The sequence below is a fragment of the Lactuca serriola genome, chromosome 8 (genome assembly GCF_051521515.1).
Source record: "Lactuca serriola cultivar US96UC23 chromosome 8, Lser_US96UC23_V15, whole genome shotgun sequence".
Classification (NCBI taxonomy): Eukaryota; Viridiplantae; Streptophyta; class Magnoliopsida; order Asterales; family Asteraceae; genus Lactuca; species Lactuca serriola.
Window position 1 is genome coordinate 69,675,294 of NC_136415.1, and position 11,704 is coordinate 69,686,997.

Consider the following 11,704-nt stretch of genomic DNA (forward strand, 5'->3'; position numbering starts at 1 on the left):
GGAAGAGGGCAAACAGTGAGTTCCTGTGAGACAAAAGCGAATGGGAAATTGAAGAATTTTAAGGTGAGAAGGTGTTCATGAAACTGAAAGAGACAAAGACATAGGGACTAACCTGAATCAACTTCACGGGTGGGGGTGGGTTGAAGAACGTTGCATTAGATCGTAACCAACAGAGAAACTCGAACTGGACAAAAAATGGATCATCGGAAGACGAATCCAAGCTCACATGAACGACGAACTTCGTGATTCCAGAACACCGTATGTTAATGTCGACAACGTCACTTCCGTCAACTTCTAATCCATCGGTGATGGCCACCGCCACCGTCATTTACCTCGCCTCCGCGTTCAGTATCGCCTTGTTTCCTCCGATTCAGAATCGGAATTTGATGCAAGACTAGAATAAAGGGGTAATGGTCGTTGGAGGGACAAGGGTGGGGGTGTCGATTCGTTCAATTTAGGGTTTTCAGAATCGATTTTTAGATAAAGAGGGGAACGAGATTTAAACTGGAGAGATACCATGATTATAGGGATTATTTTTGGAAGTTATTAAACAAATGACTAAATTACCCTTATTTATTTATTTAATTATTTAATTTTGATTGACCCACATTTATGCATACGATAACACAATACTTAGTTTAAACAAATGAACCTAGCTCTTTCTCTCTCTCTCTCTCTCTCTCTCTCTATATATATATATATATATATATATATATATATATATATATTACGTATTAAGTCTATTATACTCGACACTTGTCACTTTTCGTAAATAACGATTGGTGAAAATGTCGCAGTTATTACATCCTATTATTATTACGAGGACTCATTCAACCTTCATTATTATCCGTAAAAGCTTATCTAGTTATCTGGTGGATACTATCACATGTTTGTTTAAAGTTAGCTAGTTTTTTGATTGAATGATTTTACTTTATAACAGTTAGACTCATACGAGAGCTGTGGAATAGATCCAAATCAGCCCTTCTAAAACACTGAATTTTCTAATCATACAATCTATGTATTCGTTCATAATTAATAACATGTGTTTCTTAGATTTATATTTTAACGTGTTCTTATCTAATGTTTATAAAACTATATCATTATCTAGTTTGCATGTAAGTTATAAGGAAGGACTTACTGATTCTTAGGGGAAGATTCTGGGCAACGTCGTTCGTGTCAATGACAAATGCTCTTCTGAAGGCCAAAACTTTTTCATTATAAGTCTGTTTCCGACGATCCTTATATCCACGAAAAGGTAACGAGAAGCTCTAGACTTCTATCAAATCATACTTTCCTTTAAACTTCCCGAAAAAAAATCTAATTTCCATAAAAGCCTGAACTGACACTTTACCGAAATACCCCTTGGCTCCAAAACACAAACTGAACCCCTGGATCATCCAAATTACCTTACCCACACCCAAATGGGTCTAAATCTCTTTTCCTCAAAGTCCCTAAGCCTGATGATACTCAGTCTTTGGGTCACCAACCCGCATTAGGAAACGATTCGGAACAGGACGTTACACAGTTGGGGCATCGTTCTTTTCTGCTATCTTTTCAGACTGTGAGGTGAGTTTTCTTCACTGTACATGTGGGTCGAAGGCACTAATGTCGGCCTAGTAGATTGTGTATTCTGGTTTGGAATGTTGTTATATTGTAGTGAACTTTTAAGGTTAGCATGATTATCTGGTTATTGTTATGTGTTTATTTGTTTCACATGTCGACATAGTGTGGTTGGGTTGAGATTGTATTACTTTGTGCTGCCAGTCAACAAACCTGTGCAATCCAAGTGAAAGGTTGTGGGTCGATGGCAATCCAACGGTGAGGTTGTGTGCCAGAAGGGGGCAATCCAACCATAAGGTTGTGGGCTGGGAAAATCCAAATGTGAGGTTGTGGGCCGGGGCAATCCAACTGGGAGGTTGTGGGTCGGGGGTAATTCAATCGGAAGGTTGTGGACTTAGTATGTATTATTTGTATATGTTTTGTTATGTGGTAGGTAGGGAAACTCACTATGCTTTGTCTTACAGTTTAAGTTTTATGTTTCAGGTACTTCAATTGACTGGGGAAAAGCAAAGGCGTGATCGTACACATCCTTCAGTGACATGTTTGGGAGATTTTGTTACATTATGATTCTGGGATATTTGTATTTGATACTTGATTTTGTCTTGGGGGTTGTTTAAAAACAATGATTTTTCCTTAATTAAAAATGAAAAGTTTTATTGTGATTTTGGGATTTTACATAAATCATGGAAAATTAGCATAGTACCCTCGATAGATGGGTTAGTAGCCGATATAGAGTATTTTATACGTTATTTTACCATAGTTGTTGAGGAACGAGGCTAGATGATTTTGTTTGGAAATCTTATGGAGAGGGTATGTTATTCCGATTATATTTAACTCATGTTAATTATGAGGTTGGTATAGACAGAGAGTTGTTCGAGTGAAATATAACTTCATTTTTCCATGTAATGAATTGACTCCAATGGATTTCATGAATGAAAGTAAAGTATGTCATCAAGGATTGGTTGAGGAAGATTATTTTCCCCTCCTTGGTGTAGAGGATATGAAGCTTAAGCAACCTAATGCTTGGGTGAAGTGCCAGATGAGGATACTGGGATCAACTAGTTTTACTCTATTTTAAGCCTTTTATTATGCTTCCAAGACAATTATAATGCTTGTGTTGGATAATATGTGTTAAGCCTATTTTAAGCCTTTTATTAAAGTACTATTATGTGGATGAGGTCGTGACACAACTCATTCTGTTAGGTAGAGCATGATTTTGAGGACGGTGCATAACCAAAGATAAAGGCATGGCAAAGTTGAGTGTTGAATGTATGATAGAATATAGCCGACTACAGAAGCTAATGTTAAGATTAAGTAATGCATGTTTTCCATTGCCAATACTAGAATGCGTTGAGAATGAGAGTTTATTTTTGATATTACCAAAACCGTCTTCCTTTTCCATTGTTGGAATAGACATGTTGAAGGACATTATGTCAGAGAAATATTATATTGTAACCATGCTTTAATAACTCCATGGCTGATAATAGCAAGATAAAGCAAAGTAGTCTTAGATTGTTCATTTATAGAAACTAATAAGAGTTAGCTAATGGTGGAGCACAAATTCCAAGGGTGGGAATTAGATGTTGAGAGCAGGGTCAAAGGATAAGAATGAGCCAAAAGTTGTGTTGGATCCAAAGATTAGGCAAGAGTTAGAGATTGTGCATGACATAAAAGTTAGGTAGGAGTGAGAGGTTGGGTATGACCCCATGGCTTGGTAGGAGGTAGAGAAAAAGCCAAATAATAGGAAAGATCCGGAGGGTGAGCAAGAGTTGAAAGTTAAGCATGACCTAAAGGATGAGTAGGAGACTTAAACTGAGCGTGATTCAGAAGCAAAACAGGTGTCGAAAGCTAAATAAGACCCAAAGGGTGAGCAAGAGTAAGAGGCTGAGCAGGGTCCAAAGACAAAACAAGAAATGATTAGTATCTAAAGGCAGAGCATGAGCCAGGAGCTGGTTAAAAACCAGAGGGTGAGCAGGATTCGAATGTCGAGTAGGGTGACGAGGCTAAGTAGGAGTCGAATGCCGAGTAGGGTGTCGAGCTGGGTAAGAACCAAATGTTGAACAATGAGTAGATAATTGATAGGAGTCGAAGGTTGAGCATGAACTAATTGCTGAGTATGAGTTAGAGGTTGGGCAGGATCTGAAGATGGAGTAAGAGCTGGAGGATAGGCATGACCCAAAGGTTGAGTAAGAGCCAAGGGCTTGATAATAACCAGAGACCGAGCAAGATTCGGATATTGCACAAGATGTAGAGGTTGCTAGCACCCAAAGGCTAAGTAGGTTCCGTAGTTGGAGTGTGAATCAGAGGCTGGGAAGGAGTCGAATGTTGAGTAGGGACCGGAGGATTATCAGGAGCCGAAGGCTGAGCAGGATCCAATGACATAAATTGAGTAGGAGTGGAGGCTGAGCAGGACCTAAAGGTTGAGTAGTATCTAGATGCTAAACATGTTCCAAAAGTATAGTAGGAGTCGATGGTTGGGTAGGAACCAAAAGCAAAGTAGGATTTGGATACTAGGTATGGTGTTGAGGTTGGGTAAGACCTAAAGGTTGAGTAGGGTCCATATGCAGAGTAGGAGTTGAAGGTTGGGCATGAACCGAATGGTGAGCAAGATTTGAAGGATTGGCAGGAAATGGAGGCTAGGCATAACCATTAGTAACTTGTATCATACATCTCCACAATATGTTTGGTGAGTTGTGTATACATTACACCGATAAACATGAATTTAATTTGTGTCTATATGTGTTTATACATGTTTATGCGTGTTTATACATGTCGCGTGTCTCGTGTTTATATGTGCCGTGTGTCAACACGGTTTTAATTCGTGTCTATACTTGTTTAAACATTTAAATTTGTGTTTGACACGGGTAAAATACGAAACAGAAATTTAAATTTTGTGTCAACACGAATAAGCATGAAACATGAAGTTCTAAAACCCATACACATAAAACTCACGACTTGTGAATCTTATCATATATCAAATTGTCGAGTCTACATGTAACACAAGTTAATGTACTATTTCATTTGTCTACGTTTGTTTTACTGAAACATAATACTCCCGTTAACCAATGGGCGCAATATTACAAATTTTAATTATTTATTGACATTATCATCCATAACCTTCTTTTATTTACTCAAAATACAAGATTATTCATACATATTTATGTGGTTGATATAATTATATCGGGTAAAAGCTTGTATTCTCTTTCCATTAAATCTGTTGTGTTGAATGAACAGATCAGTTACACTAGTACATTCACTAGTACAATGAATGAAACTTAATATAACCGTGTCGCTTGTAATTGCTTTACTCAGTGCACCTAAGGCAAATCATGAGCAATCCCATATTAGATTCTTGTAAAAAAAAAAACGATACAGTAAATTATGCCGACATTATATATACACAATAAGCATAATATATTAGGGCAAAGAAAGGGGTAGAAACATTGAACCTTGTTGAAATCATGATAGACACCACTACTAATACTATAGTTGGTATGATCTCATGATCATAAAGTTAGTGGTGATAGGATTGTTGAATCTTATACCACATTTAAGGAAATCTTTGAAAAAGAGATATGTTGAAATGTCAATGTCTTTGACTTCCCCTATGGGAAACTTTACCTATTCATATGATTAAGTGGTGTGCACTCAAATTGTAAATGTATTTACCATGATTTCAGGTAATAATTGTTTGTTTCACAAGTGTTGGGATCATTTTATTTTTATTATAACTTTTTTTTTTGTTAGTTTTTTAAAACTGAAATAATCAGAATTCAGAAAGCAGGTAAAGTATTTAGTGTATTTTTGATTTTTTATGCCTTGTATTGATTAGTGTTGGTACATATGTTCTTAATCTCGAAGTAACCTTTTATTCTAATTATGTTGCCATTTGTGAAATTGTTTTTAATAGGTTTAGTGTTTTTAATGAAATAAACGTGTAAAACAAAATGTCAAACCTCTTGTAAACCATATATAACTTTTTTACTTCAACATATTCATAAATGTTTTGTTTTTATTACTCGTACTTATATACTTTGATTATTTGTTTATTTTTTGCTAGGATGTAACATATGCATAATCTCAATCTGAAGTATGATACTACGTATATCTTTGATGTCGTGATTGTCTATCAAATACTCAATAGCAAACTATTAACAAAATTTAATTATTAATAATGTCGTGACATACATACGTACATCCTATTTTCATATATACATATATGTATACACATTTTTTGTCAATACTTTAATAATTTGATTGTAATTTACATATTTATATGGTTTGATTTTAGTTTATTTTATACATCGATTAAAACTGTTTTACTAATTTTATGTTCTAATTTTGCAAGTAGATCTTAACCTATGAGTAAATACTTGTTTTATATTTTAACATAGCTACTAGTTGACATATATATAAAAGGCTATAATATTGTTTAGGGTTTATTGGGAAGATAAACCTATTATTGCAATTGACCTACTGTTTAATTTTTTCATGGAAAAATAACTTTCAAAAAGTTTCTTGGAAAGAAATGTAAATTAGTATTTTACTTTATTTGATCATTTAAGCATAGTATTTCCTTTAGCTTTGAAACTTCCATACTTTGCTTTCTATAGATTTTTACTAAGAATAATAACTTTTAAATATGAAACAAACCTTAGAATTAAAGTTACATCACCTTCTAGAAGAATGGAACTACGATTCATATTATAACATGAGAACGTGTACAAAACTTGATCAGTTCAATTCCCCTCTGATTATGGCAATACAACAGGTTCGATCCTCCAAATGTCACGTGCGTATTGATGTATAGTCCGGTCACTACTAAATTTGTATGAACCAGCAGTGTTGAAGATCGACATCTTTGTCCATTTCTGCCACATTTACGAATTAAAAATTATAAAAAAAAAAAAATGCTTATTGACAGATTTTAAGCCCAATTCTTATGGTAATATTTATTTATTACTCACGTTTTGGTCTCTATATGCCTTATCAACCTCCTCTTGACACTCAATATAAGCAGGAAAATCTTTTCCCACAAGAAAATAATCAGCTCGACCATATCCTTCATTCCCTTCCAATGATCCCATGAGTTCATCATAACTGTTTCGCCCAAAAACACCACTTCTCACGTATTCCTTCACCTCCTCAAATCGTGGATCGGGTACAAACTAAACAAGTGAGAAATACATTAATCAACAAACACTAATTAATATTTTCGTTATTTGTTTTAAGGGTAAATTAGTCTTTTTATTTATAAGCTCACCTTCCCCTCGGATCTCTCCTTTCGTAAACCAGAAATTTCATGAGCTTCAGCGCCAAAAAGAAAAAAGTTCTCTTCTCCAACTTCTTGTCGTATTTCAACGTTAGCACCATCCAGAGTTCCAATTTGGATGCACCCGTTCATCGCAAACTTCATGTTGCTGGTCCCACTTGCCTCCATTCCAGCAGTGCTAAGAATAATAAAAAAAAAAGCTAGCAACATTTATTTCAAACATAAAAAGTAAAAAAATAAAAAAAAATGATAAATCATAATTAGGAATATGCCTGATGTGTTGGGATAGATCACTTCCCGGAATCAGAACTTCGGCTACTGTCACATTGTAATCCGGGACAAACACGACCTAAAATAAATTTAAATTTTGAATATTTCAGTGACATGACCATTTTCATTTTTCCCAACAACAAAAAATAAATAAATAATAATAATAAATATGTACACCTTCAGGAGATCTCCAATGTCAGGATCATGGTTTACAGTAGCACCAACATCGGTGATGAATTTCACGATCCTTTTGGCTTGAACATATGTAGCGAAGGCTTTTCCTCCAAATATACATACTCGAGGAACAAATTTCTCTTTTCTTTCATCACTTTTCATTTCCTTCATCTTTTTATATCTGTAAACAATTCCCAAGATATTCAACAGCTGTCTCTTGTATTCATGAATACGCTTCACTTGCACATCAAACATTGCATCCGGGGAGACAAGATATCCGGTTTTTTCCTTCAAAAAAGACACGGTTCTCTCTTTGTTCATCCTTTTGGCTTTCCTCCATTCGGATTGTAGTTCTTCATCATCAGCGAACTGTAAAATAACAAATAATAAAACTGAAATTGTTAATTACTTGAAAGAATGAATGCGAAAGATAAAATATGTAATCCCACCTTTTTAAGTTCAATTAGCTTTTCGGTATTTAACACCCAATCTTCTGTTCTTGTCCACTTGGTTATGATTTTACTTAGCTCTGGATTACAGAAACTCAACCATCTTCTTGGTGTCACCCCGTTTGTCTTGTTTTGAAACTTCTTAGGCCATAGCTGCATTACAAAAAGGGTTAAATCATAAATACAAGAAATAGGTAAATTTATTTACTTATTAAAATTTATATTACCTTATAGAAGTCATTGAACACTTCGTTTTTCACTATTTCAGTATGGATTTCTGCAACCCCATTGACAGCGTGTCCACTAACTACACATAAATTAGCCATTCGCACCATTTGTGGAAGCTTTGGGTCCGGATCAAATGTCACTTTTTCCCTAATATCAACATCATTATTTTCAGTTTTTGGTAATTCTGTTACTTCTTCAGAACTCTTTTCTTCAAGTGAATCAACAATGGTGATTTCTTCAGGCTTAACAAGCAACTCCAAGATGGAAGCAGGTAGTTCAATGTTTTCCAAAACTCTCATTTGCTTCAGTTTTTCTTTCAGCAATTCAAGGTCTTCAGTCCCATACTCAGCAATGATGGTATCAATCAACTGAGCAAAAAAAATTACCATTTGGTTTTGAGAAAAATAAAAGATGATTCCATAAGAAAATGTTAAAAAAAAATACCTCTTTGTCAATCATTTTTATTATCTCAACATGGCGAGGAAGTAGTTCTTGAAGAAGATTCAAACTCCACTTCTCTAGAGCCTCAGGTAAAACAGTGTGATTTGTGTATGCCACAGTTCTGCAAGATGTTGATGAATACTCATTAAACTTTTGTACTTTTATATTTTTCTTATTAAAACATTCTGCTCTTAAAAATCTACCCAATTACATCAGTAAAAAAATGTTTTTTGTATTTGGATGACATGTTTGTAACATGGTAAGATTGTTTGAAGTACAATGTTGTAATAGGAAGAAATGAAAGTAGGATTGATATAACAATTAACAAACAAATAAATGAAAGTATGTTGATATTTCATGTATTTAGTAATTACAAACTTCACCTTTGAGTGATTTCCCATGCTTCTTTCCATTCCAAACCCTTGAAATCCATTAATATTCTTAACAGCTCTGGTATGCAAAGTGTGGGATGAGTGTCATTCATCTGTACAGCAACTTTTTCAGGAAATTCATTCCAATCCAATGATTCCCCTGATCTCCTTTCAAATCGTGAGATTATATCTTGAAGAGAAGCAGAACATAGTGTATATTGTTGCTTCAATCTAAGAGTCTTTCCCTCAAGTGATTCATCTCCAGGGTATAAAATGTAGCAAATCTGATAGAAAAACATAATAGATTTGTTTAGTTGGAAGGAATGGAATTAACCATTCCATTCCTTCTCTGATTCCATCCTATCAAACACTAATAAAACTTAAAAAAACAAAACCTTCTCTGCTTTTTTTAATGCTTCATATGCTTTGGCATGGTTTCCATCATTAAAAGCATGTAAATCGAAATTTTCTGGTCCAACTTTTGTTGACCATAATCGTAGGTTGATAGTTGTTTTGGTTTTATATCCAGGTATTGGGACATCATATGCAACAGCCATGATATCTTCTCCACCAACCCATGTCTTATGTCCATCTTTCCCCTTGACAACTTCACCATAAAACTTTATAGGATAAGTGACATCATTCCTTGGTACTTCCCAAGGATTTCCCATCTGTAAAATATGGTAAAAATATGTTTATAAGATGCAGAAAAGGATAATTATGTATTTGAAGAATGTCAGGTAATGATTGAATGAAAACCTCAAGCCAATTTTCTGCAACTTCTTCTTGACCATCTTTTGTAATGAGTTGCTTAAAAAGTCCATATTTGTAACGAAGACCATAACCCCATGCAGGGTAATTAAGTGTTGCTAAGGAGTCTAAAAAGCAGGAGGCGAGTCTACCTAAACCACCATTTCCAAGTGCTGCATCTGGCTCCTGTTAACTACTAATTGATTAAGACACTTGTAAATAGAAATTAAGTAATTAAGAGTTCCAAATTAAATGTCAAATTATGTACCTAAGATGCCATGTGATAATCATTAATAAATACTATAATAAGAAAAACTTAAGTACAATACTGTAAAATCTAATAAGCTCACCTGCTTAGCAACATCCTCCAGATCATGACCTAGTTTCCTTAAAGCTTCAGCATAAGCTCCTGAAAGCTCTAAATTACCAATGGCATTTAGCAATGCTCTGCCCTATATATGAAATTCAAGAAGAAGAACATTAAAACAACATATCCACTAAGAAGTCAACATGGTGATACATTAGAAGACTACAACAAACCTGAAGAAACTCCATAGATAAGTAATATGCCTGCTTCACATTCATCTTTTCATGGAAATTGTATGTGGCATTCCAATTAGTGATGAGCATATCACGAATGCTTTCAGCAGTAGCATAGTATGCTTTTGGAAGCTCAAATTTGTCTGGAGAGAATGATGGTGTGAACTCTGCATGGTATTTGATGCTTGATATAACAGATTCAGAATCAGGGACAAGAATTCCATTATCTAAAGCATCTGTTGTTTCTGCATGACAAAAAAAAGCTTAAAATCTTTACCATTACATTGGAATTATGATGATAGCTTGCAAAGAGGTAAACTTGGAGTAAAAGCATTATTTAAGAGTACTAAAGTTGCATATGGAAGAGTACTAGGCTCAAATTCTGAAATCAAACATGAGGCTCTGTTTTCTCTTTAATGAAGGGATTATATAATTCACGTTTTTATGTTTAAAATCAGTCAAAAATAAGTGAAGCTATCGATATTAACACTAGATTTCTTAGACTACTTGCATATAATCTTTTTGCTGTTTAAATTGGAGAGAAAAACACGTTCAGCTGCGCAATTGTACAATAAAAAACTGTTCCATTGACATTGCAAGTTATACTCGAAGATATAAAAAAATAACCTCAAGAGAGCAATCCTGAACAATTAAAAATCATCAAAACTGAGAGATATACAATGTAAATGTAACTAATAACACCTTGAATCGACTGATCTGGAGAATTTTGAAGCCGTTGATTTCTGCTAGCGACGTTAGTCACAGCGAAATTCCTTCCTCTAGGGCGTATCCTCCTGCTCAATTTGAACTTCAACAACAACAAATTTTTGGAGTGTTCGCTATTGAAACTGGAATCGACTATGCTTGATTTTGAAATGTAGCTCGTGGCAGAGAAAGATGAAGCTGCCATTGTTACTGATACTCTCCCCACTTTCTCACTCTACAAACTACTGATATCAAGAATGGAGAGAGAGAGAGAGAGAGAGAGAGAGAGAGAGAGAGGGAACGAGTGGAGAAAAATGGCGATCATTGAATCGAAGGGAAGATATGATATTAAGTGGTGGCTTCGTCGTCTTCTGGTCTTCGTCTTCACTCCGGTCGCCGTCAGTTCACGGAAACTTTTTGCAATTGATCTGCTCCTTAACTTGTCTATTTTTAGTTTAATTTTATCGAATATTTATTTTAGTAATCTTAATACAAGTACAAATTTTTGAATTTTCAAATTTAAACAACAAATGTTAGTGATATTATCATTTGATTAAGATTTTTTTTTAATTGTAAGCATAATATTACATTTTTTTATAAAAAAAAAAATAGTGTGTACCACAAAATTCATTATTTTGTATGTGTTACATATTTATTAAACAAGTTGTTACATAAAACGTTTATTATTTTGTAAATAAAGTATATGGGGACCATGGAAGTTGGAAACGAATTAACGAATCATAGTTGAAGATATTTTGGATATGAAGAAAAGTTTTGTATTTGTTGATATTCAAAAATGTACCCTACACAACCTGTTACCTACCTCCACTTCTTGACATGCATTGCATGTGTCCTTTGGCAATTGCCATGGGTTCCCCGCTGCTGTACTAAATCTAGCCATTAACATTTTACTACATTTTTATGAATAGCGACTTTGGAAGCCA

General features: G+C 34.6%; 1 protein-coding gene across 1 annotated transcript; it reads right to left on the minus strand.

Moving 5' to 3' along the window:
* Positions 1-6,174: 6,174 nt before the first annotated feature.
* On the minus strand, positions 6,175-11,078 carry LOC145065440 (alpha-1,4 glucan phosphorylase L-2 isozyme, chloroplastic/amyloplastic-like). Its single transcript, XM_079012426.1, has 14 exons — positions 10,758-11,078; positions 10,056-10,300; positions 9,866-9,967; positions 9,525-9,701; positions 9,161-9,436; positions 8,778-9,049; positions 8,398-8,515; positions 7,953-8,321; positions 7,726-7,878; positions 7,280-7,645; positions 7,105-7,181; positions 6,824-7,010; positions 6,528-6,728; positions 6,175-6,431 (listed from the first exon to the last, which is right to left on the minus strand). The coding sequence occupies exons 1-14, from the start codon at positions 10,963-10,965 to the stop codon at positions 6,315-6,317; spliced, it is 2,868 nt and encodes a 955-aa protein (XP_078868552.1). The 5' UTR covers positions 10,966-11,078; the 3' UTR covers positions 6,175-6,314.
* Positions 11,079-11,704: the final 626 nt, after the last annotated feature.